The sequence below is a fragment of the Sinocyclocheilus anshuiensis genome, unplaced genomic scaffold, assembly GCF_001515605.1.
Source record: "Sinocyclocheilus anshuiensis isolate Anshui unplaced genomic scaffold, SAMN03320099.WGS_v1.1 scaffold590, whole genome shotgun sequence".
Lineage (NCBI taxonomy): Eukaryota > Metazoa > Chordata > Actinopteri > Cypriniformes > Cyprinidae > Sinocyclocheilus > Sinocyclocheilus anshuiensis.
The window spans coordinates 122,789-134,593 of NW_015544192.1; the positions used below are offsets into that span (position 1 = coordinate 122,789).

At 38.6% G+C, this 11,805-nt stretch overlaps 1 protein-coding gene and 1 pseudogene across 2 annotated transcripts in view; both read left to right on the forward strand.

The window, feature by feature from the left end:
• Nucleotides 1–3,748: 3,748 nt before the first annotated feature.
• LOC107696507 (actin-binding Rho-activating protein-like) lies at nt 3,749–5,855 on the forward strand (annotated as a pseudogene).
• Nucleotides 5,856–8,250: 2,395 nt separating this feature from the next.
• Nucleotides 8,251–11,805, forward strand: part of LOC107696530 (sterile alpha motif domain-containing protein 12) — an 89,777-nt gene continuing 86,222 nt past the window's right edge. Inside the window, exon 1 of one of the 2 annotated variants that reach the window (XM_016496890.1) lies at nt 8,251–8,400. In XM_016496890.1, the coding sequence (XP_016352376.1) occupies nt 8,388–8,400 (13 nt within the window). In that variant the 5' untranslated portion in view covers nt 8,251–8,387. Of the gene's footprint in view, nt 8,401–8,529; nt 9,012–11,805 lie in introns of those variants that run through there. The other variant, XM_016496889.1, reaches the window with a different exon arrangement.

Below are 11,805 nucleotides of genomic sequence, written 5' to 3' on the forward strand. Positions count from 1 at the left end.
TCTCTGTCAGATTTAGCCAAAGGTGGCACTCTAGCACCACCAAGTTGGCCATGGCCTTGCTGCCGGCAGGAACGGGGCGGGCAGTTGGCGGGAGGAATGTTGATGGCGTCCCTTCAGGTACCACTTGTCAAGAAGGCCGCGGGCGGTCTCTTCTGGAGCCCACCAAGCCAGGCCGAGATTTTCCACAGCCTTGGTTAGAATGCAGATCAGCTCTCCGTCCATTCTGGGCCGTGTTGTCTATGTCGGAGGTGGGGATTCAGGCTCTTTGCCGGAACATGCCCACTCTTCAGCATCTGCAGCCATTAATGACATGGAGTCACCAGCGACAGCCTCCTCCTCGGATCCACCGAAGGAAATCAAGCCGCTCACAGCCAACGAGGGGCTCTGATCCTCACATGTGAAGCACACAGTCGAATCAAGGCATTGGGGGGAGAGTGAAGCATGCGGGAGCTGCGCCGGCATGAGTTCACTTGAGCCCAGTGTTTGAGCCCCACTGCTCCGCTGTTTCTTCCTACTAAGGGAGACAGGAAACGGGAGAGCAGAGTGGGGAGGACCACCTTGATTAAAGAAGGTGATCTGCAAGCGGAGAAGGGCGAGACTCATGCTCTTGCAATGTCATAAAGGTTGGCCAGTTGGCAGGTTTGCCGCCAACTCCTGATCACGTACAAGCTAATTTATCATCCATTTCATTTATTTATGAGTCCGCTCCAGACAGCCAATCACAATCAATAACGTTCATTGCAGTAGAGCTGTATTGGATTAGAGACAGATTTAAAGCCCACAAGCTGACACTGTTGACTTTGGAGCACCCAAAATGTTCGAGGCAACACTTCACTTAGGTTATCCTCCATGAAAAGAGGATGTTATGTTTAATTTTTCTTTTTTACTCATCTGCTTTTTCTCTCTTATAATTTTCTGTCTAATTTCTGTCTGTCTCAGATTTGGGCACTGTTTTTCCTCTACTGTGCAGTCTTGCAGGTATTTTTTATTCATGGTTGGCAGCTAAAGTTGGATAGCTCCTCCAAAAACAACATAATACAATATGATTCTCACAGTACAAATATTCTGTAATAACTATGAATAAAACCCTAGAATATAATTCTTCCAAATTGTTACTTTTCGGGATGAAAAATAGTTATTTCAATGGCAATGTGTTCCACCTACTGCAAATATTTTGAAAACCAAAAGCTTTGCCTGTATCCTCAGTGTAAAAGCAGAGCAATGTATTTACCTCTTTTTATCACCATTTAAGACTTAATGGTGCCTTTAATCAGAGACAGATTACCACAACATAAATTCTATTTCCCTGCTCAGAATGATATGCAAATCAGAAACCCCAAGGCTTCGGATAGTGCAGCGAAGTCTGTGTCTGGTCAATTAGCTGTGATGGCCAAACAAAACAAGCTCAGGAATGGTTTTAGAGTCGGAGGAATTGAAAGACAAACAGAAAGGCGGAGAAACAGGGAAGTGCAACACGCACCAGCAGGTACAGGTGCTCTTACTCATCTGACTCTGGACCCTATGGCCCGTCTTGACCAGGAGAGATTTTCAGCCCAGATGGATGAAGGAACCACTGGACCATATGTCTAGTGCAGACAGCTGGACCAGACGTTTGGGAAGTCAATTCACACCTGGCTTTTAGGATGAGGTACCCATCCATACCAATGATTAACGTAATAAATCAGTTGAAAGCTTGGTTGAAATGAAAACCATCTGAGGGCTGGTGTAGGACAAATATTTGTGTATTAGATGAGTTAAATGAGGTATTATGGAAGGAAGGAATTGTGCACTAAGAGCGAGCTGTGTCTCAATTAATATTTTTAATTCAGATGGAAGTCGTGTGGACAATCAAAACTGTATAAGTGCTCTTAGCCATCAGTTTTCTTTTTACTGAGGTTTTGGTAAAGGTGAGATGAGGTAATTTAAGTGATCTCAGTTCAAAACACAAAGGGAATTAGGGGCCTTGACATTTGACCTGGATTGCAGAATGACCCCATATATATCATTCGTTCTGGATGATCTGCCTTTATCTCAACATCTGCACATGATTGTGCTATGCTCTAATGATAGTCTGCATTTTTGGTGTTTAAATATCTTATAAAACACTCTTCACAGACCAGTTTATCACAAATTACTAATTGCATTTATGCATCTGGCAGAAGCTTTTATGTAAAGCAAGATACATTGCATTCAAGGTATACATTTGATCAGAGATTCTCTGAGAATCAAACCCATGACATTACTAGCAGCATGCACTACATGCAGTACAACTGTTTTCATGACTGATAATAATAAGAAATGTTTCTTGAGTAGCAAATCAGCATATTAGAATGATTTTTGAAGGATTGAAGACTGGAGTAATGACTGCTGAAAATTCAGCTTTGCCATCACAGGAATAAATTACAAATAAAAATGTATTCATTTAAAAAACAGTGCTTATAAACTGTAATTATTTCACAGTATAATTGTTTTTACTGCATTTTTTATCAAATAAATACAGCCTTGGTAGTAACTATTCCAAACCTTTGACTGGTAGAGTGTACTACTGTAATTATTTTTAGTAAATATGCACTTTAAAGAATTAAAATAAAAGTTACGATCAGTTTTAAAGATTAGTTAATAGACTATATGAGAGCTCTTCTCAGCCATTCAAACTGGAACACTATTGTTACGAGGACCTCTGCTGGCTGACAAGTGCACACACACTTTACAAACACCAACATTATTTTATGTCTGTTTTTATTTTCTCTATTTAGGTGATCTGCAGATAAGCTGTTTAATTGCTGAGATTTAACCAAGGTTATGCATAATAATATGATGATTTCAAATTTCTTCTACATTTTGTAAACCATGCTAATGCTTTGACCACATAGATTTTTAATGTTGGCTCTTTTGACTGTAGGACAAATGTGCTCTCTTGTTAGTGGATATGGCTGTTGAATTCATTCTGTTGCACTGTACACGTTCTCTCTCTCTCTCTCTCTCTCTCTCTCTCTCTCTCTCACTCTCTCTCCAGGGTTTCTACAGACATGAACAAGTTAAATTTAAGACTTTTAAAGACCTTTTTAATACTACCTTATATGAAATGTAAGACCTAAACATGTGATGGAAATAGACATTATGTTACATACATATATTTAATATTTAATTTAAAAAATCTTCGGTCTGTCCAATGATTGTAAACAGTCATTAGTTCCGTCAGACTGAAGATATTTTAGCGGTAATGTGACCAAAAATATTTAAGACGCATCGAATCTGAATGCATATGATCCACACAGTTCACATTGGTAGTTTACCACTTAGCATTGACAACATAGTGGACACTGTTGCTTTTGCTAATTGACACTGCTAATTGAATTAAATGGTAAAGACAAAGTCAACTGAATTTAAGTATCCAGATAAGACACACAGCAGCTGTCTGCACATTTGTGAAGCCTAGGGAAAAGCTTAACACTCACTGATTTCTGCCCTGTTTAGCCCCAGCGATGGGCAACGTCTATGATGAAACGTGATTCCCCACCAATCCCAGAGGTAGGTAAGTGTCAAGGAAAGATGATCAGCAGAGATGCCTGGCATAGTTTCCACCGCCATGTAAGGTTGGTTCACCCATTTCAAAACCGCACTAGTGCCTAAGGGAGAGCTCAGAGTCTAGAATTTACTACAGGCTGGGAATCACAACGAGGTGTTATATAAAAGCCATCAGGGACAAGGAACTTGAATGAGGGAAGGAACCCCTTGGAGGTAAACAATGTCAGAAAAGAAGCCCTCAACAAACAAGAACATTAAAAAGCTAAAAAGCTGCGTGCCATAAGCATGGTGTGCAGCTTAACAGAGCTGGCAGCAGTGGGTGAGAGAAAATGTGGAGAAGCAGTCCAGTGAACCCAGCGGATGGGCCCCGAGCTCACAGAGGACCCCAAAAAAGATGAAAAAAAAAAAAATAGCTCCAAGGATCAAACCTTCTCAGAAGTCTCTTTCCAATCAGGACCCTAGAAATAAAAACCAGGATGATGTGGAGGCCGCCGGGAAGTCATGCATCAAAACCACACAAGTGGTGAAAACTGTGACAAGAGAAGTACAGGAGAAAAGTGCGGGCATTGACTTTTTGACCAAACGCATCTGTAAGGACGTGGCCACGGATGAACTGGACAAGATGCTAAGCAAGAAAGGGTCGCCCACGCGCCGCATGAAGTGCTCCAACATGGTTTCGGAGCTGACCCGGGGCTGGAAGGAAATGGAAAAGGAGAAAAAGCAGGCTCAGGAGGGCAGTGGGGATAATGAGGATGGAAGCCTGCAGCTAGGAACCAACCAGGAGGACACAGGTAATAATAGGAAGAATTAAAATACAGAGTCTGTGGTCACAATCAAAAGATCCACTGTTCTCAGGTAAATTCTGGTCTTCTAATAACAGATAAGATATAAAATGTGGAATTTTGTTGTTGTTGTTGTTGTTTTAGAACAAAAAGCTATAAAGCATATGTTGCGTGATATTTTATACGAAAGGTTAGTCTGTGGTAATATTTAGATGTTGTAAATCAATGTATTTATAACTTATGCTGTGTTTGATGGAGATGTTGTGTGTGTAATCTGCACCATGTAGTGCACCATTTATTCACCAACAGGGCTTTTATGAGGCTATAATACTCATAAAATAATCTATAATAACAATACAAGATTTACAGCCATACTGATTATTCAGAGCAACTCCACCAACTTTTTGACATCAAAAAAATTAATTAAATTAAATTAAAATATATAAATAAAAGAAAAGAAATCCACAGCAGAATTAACCACTGTGTGTCTCCAAGCAAGTTAGTAGTGTTTCTGAATGAAACAGTGTTTTTGAATGAACCGTTAAATGATTGATTCAGCTTAATTTCCAAATGAATTAGTGTTTTTGAAAAAATATGTTCAATTGATTATTCAGTTACTCATAAATACAATTAGCCTACTTATTTAGTTCCTGAATGAATCTGCGTTTTTGAAAGAATTGGTAAAAGATTCTCACTCAAAAAAAATTAATTTGTTTTGTTACTGAATGAATCAGCGTTTTTGAATGATAAAGACAAAAGATTCGCTCATCATCATTCTGATGGTTTACTCACTTCTAACACGGTGAATGGCCTTCCCATGCTCCCTCCAAACACCTGTTCTGGGAGTTTGTTGAGAAATTACGAAATTCTGTGAAAAAGGCAGATTACTTTATGGCAGCATCAAATGCATGTGTGCAGCTAACCACTGTAATGACCAGTGAAATATTTACTGCATTGAATTCCACTCACTGCAGAAGCACAAAAATACACAAAACTACATACAGTACATACAATGCTACACTTTATTTGTAAGTAGCCTACTAGCATTACAATTTGCATTATTTTATAAATAATATGCACAGTATTCTTAGGGGAAAGAAGGATGTCGAAGATGCCAACAAAATAAATGCCTTGTCAAAAAAACACAGCGCTGTGGGCAACTTAAAAAGCCGCTGGCAAAACTGGGCATCGGAACATACCATCAATCAGAAGCTCAACCCCTTCAGCGAGGACTTTGATTATGAGTACTCCATGTTAACACGGCTGCGGAAGGGTGAGGAGGGCTACGGCAGGCCCAAAGAGGGCAGCAAGACAGCAGAGAGGGCCAGACGTGCAGAGGCACACATCCACCGGGAGATAGATGACATGTGCTTCATCATAAGGACCATGGAGGACCCGGATCCAGACGGTTACACTAGAGTGACTTTTGGCGATCTGTTTGACAGATATGTGCGGATCTCTGATAAAGTCGTGGGCATACTAATGAGGGCCAGGAAGCAGGGAAAGGTGGCTGAAAGGATGATGGTGTCATTATTACTCTGTTAGTATGACAGAAGACTGACACAGTGTGGTGTGACTGAACTGAATGTGAAAGACTTAGCTGCTTTTGATAAAATATAGAAATTATATTATTAAATTATTATGGTTCTAAGTGTTCTATGTGTTTACATGTATGTATTACAGTTTGTAAGTTTGCAGACTGAGTTTTCTGAGCTGTCTCAGCTCTTGCTGTGTTTGCTCACTTATGTGTGTGCATGTACAAAGATTTGTTTCATTGAATCATACTTTGTAAATAAGAAACTGCTAAAACGACTATGCTAAAAGGCTACACATTAGAGATAAAAGGGGCTGCTCTGATAACATATTATTTGTCATACTGTAAATCGTCCAGAAGAGGGAGCAGTGCGCTAACGCTACAATTTGCTCCTTGCCATGTATTTGCAGTCATTATAATCTGGATATTACCTCTGCATTTAGTACATGTTGTATACACTCTAAACAAAAATGGCGCTAAATAGCACTAAAAGTGGCTCATTGGCTTGTAATCATACAGCACCTTTGTCAAATGGTGCTATGTAGAACCGTAAGAGAGAAATTTGGAAGTAGCCTACATTACAAGAAACACAACAACCTTTTTTCTTTCAGGGTGATTTAAAATGCAAATAAAGAAAATATGCCTGCAATCTTTCAAAATACATTACATTATACAGTAACAAATGGTAGCATGTTTATGGGAAGCTTATGGGAATTGTGTCAACCTACAGTAAGTGTATGAAGATAATCATGTAGCAGCAGAACAACATGTTCAGTCACAGATCAAACCTTATCAGTAAAGCCAAACATTTGTTCTTTGATTGTCATTTGTCTGGAAACCAGAAAAACAAGAGCTGACTGTAATCTTCAGGAATGCAGATTTAAAAAAAAAAAACATTTAGAGGAAGTGCTGTGTCATAACATAAAAGTGTGGAACAAAATCTTATACCTGGACCTAATGGACAGGCAAGCTTTGTAGCTCCAGCTGAAGGTTTCAATTTAGAAGAATGGAGTAAAAGTAGTCTACACTTCATATGTTCCACATTTGCTATTTATTTGCAATGTCAAGTGTCCATAATGAAAACAAAATAAAATTAATATAAAAAGTATAATTTCAGGAAAAGCTACTTGGTCAGACCCAAAATCGTGGTTTCCCACATCATTTGTTCCAGGATCCATGATGTCCACCAAGGGGCTCCAACTGTAATCAAATTGATCTAGAAGCGTACTCTAATGTATACTTGCATTAGTGTGGGTTTTAAACAATACTGTGCAGTTTTTCTTTTGTTCAACTAAACCTGTTCAAAATACTTTAATATTGCCACACAGAAGAACCAAAATTAACCATATATAATTATAGATGACATATATTCTTACACATTTCCCATAACCTAAATTAGGTTGTGATGTGATCAGTTCATACAGTGATAGGGATGTAGGTTTACATGATAATCATTTCTAAAGGATTCATGCTCAACATTATTGTATTCACTCATGCAAAAGGAATTGAGATAGCCTGAGTTCCGCAGACAGTGATCTGTATCTATAATGATGCCTCTTCATTCTCCACTTTATAGCTTCTGTGTCATCCTGGGAAGTCAAACTCTTTCACGGGTCCAGATTAAGAGCTCAATAAAGAATTCATGTTGCTCTCCGGTTGTTCTGATTCAGTGTTGTCCTTGTTGGACAGCTAGAGCTGAAAGAGTAAAGAGAAACATTTACTCTTTACATTTAATACTAACATATTAGAAAAGAGCATACCAACTTTGACCTAAAACGTGTTTTAAAGGGGCCTTTGACTTACAGTTTGGGAGTTCATAGGTTAAGATTTATACGTATGTCTTTCAAACATGTTAGAAATTATGACAATGAAGAAATCTCTATGTCACAATAGAACTTTTCAAAAATAATATTCAATGAGTTAGAGGCATGCAACAGGTTCACAGTTACACAAGCAGACACATTTATGAGCAACAATATATATATATATATATATATTTTTTTTTTTATTTCAAATTTCTTGCAGCATAGAATGTGTTTGTAACCTAAATAATAATAATAATAATAATACATTTCTTCAAACATACTTCTCAAACATTTGAATAAACATCAGAGTTTTTCATCAGAGTTGACAACCAGTTTACTTTCATATGTTTAACCCACATTTCTTTCAGCCTACTATTCTCCCATGTAAATTGCTTTGGATAAATTTAATTGTCATAGTCAAATAAATAAATAAATAAATAAATTCACACATGATAGATAGATAGATAGATAGATAGATAGATAGATAGATAGATAGACAGATAGACTAATATAATGAGTTGAAACCGGTCTAACAACGTGGTTACATATCCAGTAACTTTGAGGTGGAACTACAATACCCATGGTTCTTTGGAAACACATTTCACGCTTTTCCAGCACACTCGGTTTTGACAGAGGTTGCTTGCAAGTGTTAATAAGCAAGACGCTTTGGCAGAGTGGGGTACTCAGACAACCAACAGCTTTACCTTCCCATAATGCGCGAACTCATGGAGTAGCGGTATGGCTGTTCAAGGTAAGACTTCAACAAACGTCTCGAGATTAATTTCTGCGGATATGTTTGTTTATAGAAAAGAACGCTTCAACAGCAAACAATCAAACAAACAACGCTTCCCCACAACTGGGTTGGGATTATGATTGGCTGCCGATCAGCCGCAGATCTTTGCCCTGCTCTTGCGCTGGAAACCTATGACATAGAGATGGGCTCACGGGGCCCGTGGGCTTGAGATCAGTCTATGCATGTATTGTAAAGATTCACGATCTGCATCATTCAGCATCTGCACGTCCACCCACTGATTCACATCTCACCGCGGAACACCATTAAGAGGAACAGAACACCACCATACAGCATGTTCCTACTCTGAGTTAACCATTTTAATGTTTAGAACCCGTATTTTGTGCGACTCTTTCACGTTGGTCATTGAGATGCGATGCGCTCTTCATTGAGGAGCTGCGGACTGGCGTGAGCGCGTTATTATTAATCAGCTTTCATAAGGCGCGCGAGCTGGGCGCTTGTGTTAGACAGGTGTTTCGTTTGTGTTTCGACCACCTGCTCTGGTGCCATGATGTTAGGGCAGTCTCCACACCTTATCGGGGGAATCCTCTGGATTCAAAACCCAATGCGAGGTAGGTTTATCTCTGAGGACAACGTCGCTGTAATTATCTGTCATTTCTCGAAACTTGCATTGAATTACGACTTATCGATTGTTACTCTGTGTCGTATTGGCGATACAAGTTCAAGTAAACCAGTTTTGTGAGGTCATGAATATTGTGAAGAATCAACACCACTTAACTTATGTCACATGATCTAGTTATTTTACTGTTATTGAATGCTTATTAAAGTTGATTTGTGGAATGATGGGGTTTGTAAAGGAAACTTGGACAAGTTGTAACTCATTAACGTCGGTAAATATTTCTAAGGGTCGAATTATTTTTGAAAGTGGATTAAAGTATTCGACATTTCCACCGTTCTTGCATAGGAAAAAATATACAGTTCTTTGTACAGTGCTATGATGCAGTATACGTTTACCTTTGTAAACTAACAATGGAACCTGTCACTACAAAGCGTATTATGGCAAATATAGCAACATGTAAACAGCAAAACAATTGTGAAACAAAAAGTTTACATTTATAGAAATATGATAATATTAGAATTTTAGTTTGGAAAGCAAAGGGGGTTTTGGGAGTCTTAATAAGATCAAACAAGAACCCTCCTATAATCATATAGCCTAATAATACTGAATCTTTGAAAAATTAACTGAAAATAGGAATTACAGTTTATTCAGTATCTTGTTTGGTTCTTAGATTCTTGTTTGACCCGACTTGGTCTGGCTCCAAATATGATATAAATTCCATTGACATTCCTTAGATTCTTTTAATGCCTATGCTTTTATAAAAAAAAAAAACATTTTACCTCTAATAAGTAAATTTATCTGTGCAGGTGATGGATGGCCTCCAGTTAATTTTAAATAATGACATGCACTTAAAAAAATATTTAATTGTTAGAGTTTAATTGTTTACCTCATACTGTACCCAATACTGTAATTTACATCCTGGATAGGACCAAATGCTAGAATTATATCCTAACATTTTGTAGTCAGCATTTTGAAGATGTCTTGTCTCAGCATACAGTCAAGAGAATAAAGTAACTGATAATATATGTTTTACATTAAAAGTGTATGCACAAAAATGTACACATCTTTACAGATAATGGATCTTTAGGGAGTGTAACTCCTTACTTGTACTGCTGGCCTGCTGTTTTATTCCACTGAAAAATGGGCACTCCCTACAGCTCTGTTGCAAAACTCTGAGTGATTATATATTTTAAACACTTTGTACTGTAGTATGGTTGTTTAAAGAGTCTTGCTGTATCATCTCAAGGGATCTCATACATTATCTTGCTCTGGGTGTTTTTGTATAAATGCTTTGGCTCTTAAAAACTTTTTATTCTGCTTCATGATTGGTCATCAGGGATGAGACATATAAACTGAAACCAAGCCTGAATGAACAAGACACGGCGGTATTACTCAGCTGGAGGGCTGCTTAGTTCATGCTCTGCTGAATGTTTCATCCTTTTCTGCTTTTAGAGTGATGTTTGCACATTATAAAACAGCAGAACACTAGATTTATGCATGTGAGATATGCATGGCACTGACATTAAGTGGCAGAAATATGTATGTTATGTTGAAAAGTTTGACATATATAAAAAGAGGAATGCAGGTATGCTTCTTGTGTGTAAAATTGAGTAGAGAAATTTGTTGGAATGGCCTGGTGACGGAGCGCTTACATAGTCACAGGAGACATTCAAAGACATTTGCATTCTCAGGCTACTGAACAGATTCAAGATCAAAACGGTGAGAGACTCCCACCCACTCCAGGCAGACTCAGAGACTGATGTGGTGCAACACATTGCTAATATGTATGCAACGCTGAAGAAACTCGAAAGATAGTACGTTCCAGAATACAGCTTCTGAACAGAGCTCTTATCTTTGATCAAAATAATTGACAAGGTGTTACAAGAACCAGTTTCTGCTATATAGGGCAGTCGAGTTGGCAATGATTTTTTTTTTTTTAGAGATTAAAAATGTTCTTTTTTATGTTTAAAGTTCTTCAGATCACAGTTTTGGTTTTTGGGTACTTGTGGCAGTCCTTCAGCAGGGTTATTCCTTATCTAAGACAAGTTAGTCTAATGGTGCATTGAGTTTTCGTTTAGCATGCAAGGGGACCGGTTTCGAAATTCTGACCTACAGACACAATGCCTCTTCAAGTTTGGGGTCAATAAGATTTGTTTTCTTTGGAAGAAATTAATACATTTATTCAGCAAGGATGCATTAAATTAATCAAAAGAGACAGTAAACGCTTTTGCAACAAATTGTACTTCAAATAAATGCTGTTCTTTGGAACTTTCTACTCATCAAACAAACCTGGAAAATATGGCCACGTTCACACAGCAGCAGAATACGGTTGTCAGTCCTGTATTTGAGTCCTTAATACGGTTACGTTCACACACAGTTCAGTTATTTATGGGCGTGACAACCGCATTCTGTAACCGAACTCACACCCGTAAATTTTCAGGACTCACAACCGCATTCTCGGAACACACGTGCTGTGTGAACGGAACCGGACTAGACAACTAGTTGTCTGTCACGTCATACAGCATGAAAGAGAGCCGCTCTGCCGCACAAACGCGCGTCTACCGTGTGTTACGTGTTTTCATGTGTGTTTTCGGTAACTTATGCAGAGTTCACACTGCACGATTTTCAAAGACGTCGCATCACGGTTGGTTTCACACTGAACGACTATCTGGGGTAGCATTCAGTTGTTGCTGTGTTCACACTGCACGATGGAATGACGACAGGAGGTTACACACTGCATGACTTTACAATAGGAAGAATCGCCGACAGCTCTGTCTGGTGCAGGG